Source organism: Camelina sativa, chromosome 19 (genome assembly GCF_030686135.1).
Source record: "Camelina sativa cultivar CO46 ecotype springtype chromosome 19, ASM3068613v1".
Lineage (NCBI taxonomy): Eukaryota > Viridiplantae > Streptophyta > Magnoliopsida > Brassicales > Brassicaceae > Camelina > Camelina sativa.
Window position 1 is genome coordinate 22,191,925 of NC_141898.1, and position 1,663 is coordinate 22,193,587.

Below are 1,663 nucleotides of genomic sequence, written 5' to 3' on the forward strand. Positions count from 1 at the left end.
CACTTAACACCTGACGTGATTTCACCGTAATAAATCCTAAAAACAAAACCAAAATCCTAAGACAAATAAAAATAAAAGGGTAAGCCAACACCTGACGTTTGGAACTTGCTCCCCCAGCTCTCAATACAAAATAGTCTCAGAAAATAAAGTTTATGTCTCTGGAGGCCGAGCCTCTAACTTAAATATCAAAATAAAACCCTAAAAGTCGGTTTAAAACAAAAAAAAGGAAAAGTTACTTCGGGTACGGGACTGGTCGATCTCGAATGTGGATCAGCCGATCCTGGATGCTTTTCTCTGTTTTCTCCATCTGCTTGCTATTTCGATCAGTCTTCACCAAATTGGCTTCAGATGCTTGTCTTCATCCCCAAAACACTCAGTTTCCTTCCAAAGTAGCCTAGAACCTGTTTAGACTCACAAAACACTAAAAAGACTCTAAAAGCACACTTTGACTCAATAAAAGACTCAAAACAAATATCAAAACTATGGTTAAAACCTATAAAATATAGACACATCACAGCTTGGGCTGTTAAATTGCTGAATTTTGATGCCGAGACAGCTTCAGAGAGAATGTTGGTTCAGCTGAATGTGTTGGATGAGTTTAGACATCATGCATTTGAGAACTCTAAGCTATACAAGGAGAGAACCAAGGCTTATCATGATAAGAAGATCATCTCCAGAAATTTTGAGCCTAATGATCAAGTACTTCTGTACAACTCTCGCTTGAAGTTGTTTCCAGGTAAGCTTCGTTCTCGCTGGTCCGGACCATTCACTCTCCAAGAAGTCTGCCCCTATGGAGCTAATGTGCTGCTGAACTCCAAGGGGGAGAAGTTTACTGTCAATGGACAGAGGGTGAAACATTATTGGGCTAATGTCGGGATACCAGATGGACACATTGTGCGTTTGGATGATGCACCTTCTGCCTAATCCACTGCCAAGTCAAGCTAATGACTTAAAACAAGCGATGTGTGGGAGGCAACCCACTGGTAGGATTTATTTATTTATATTTTAATTTTTAGGATTTACTAACATATTGATATTCAGTTTTGAGCCTAAGTGATGCAGGAAACCGTAAAAAAATACATGTGCATCAAACGACACATCACTTGCATCGGTCGATGCATGGCCCGATCAAGTTAAGTGGACCAGATGTTTAATGGATCAGAGATTAAACGGGCTGATGGGTTTGAAAGAATCGAGTTTTGTTGGGCCGGACCAAAACCCTGTTGCATCGACCCAACAGTTGCATCGACCGATGCAACCTCAGCATCGATCGATGCAAGTTAACCTAGAGTCGCGATTAAGATTGATGCAAGTTAACTAGAGTCACGATTAAAGTCCCCCGACTTCATCTTCTTCGCTTCTCTTCCTCAGAACTCGAACCTGCGAAGAACACAACTTAAATCGCTCATATCTCACTCATTTCTTCATTAAATCCATCGATTCAAAGCCCAAACTGCTTGGTTTTTCCCCTCTACTCGATCCCCACATCCACTTTCCGATTCAGAGCAATGGCGACCCGCCAAAAATCAAAGAGACCTCGCCACTCCACTTCTGCCGCCGCTCAGCCGCGCCTCCGTGACTCTCCACCGCCGGCGATTCCTCCTCCGGTTCCACTGAGGCCAATCCAACCACTTCCATCTGCTAATGCACCTCGTCAAGCCAC

General features: G+C 43.1%; 1 protein-coding gene across 1 annotated transcript; it reads left to right on the forward strand.

The window, feature by feature from the left end:
* Positions 1-567: 567 nt before the first annotated feature.
* On the forward strand, positions 568-924 carry LOC147920839 (uncharacterized). Its single transcript, XM_087501254.1, has one exon. The coding sequence runs from the start codon at positions 568-570 to the stop codon at positions 922-924; it is 357 nt and encodes a 118-aa protein (XP_087357380.1).
* Positions 925-1,663: the final 739 nt, after the last annotated feature.

Excerpts from the sequence above, each read along its gene's own strand:
- LOC147920839 (XM_087501254.1), top strand. The coding sequence starts at position 568 with ATGTTGGTTCAGCTGAATGTGTTGGATGAGTTTAGACATCATGCATTT.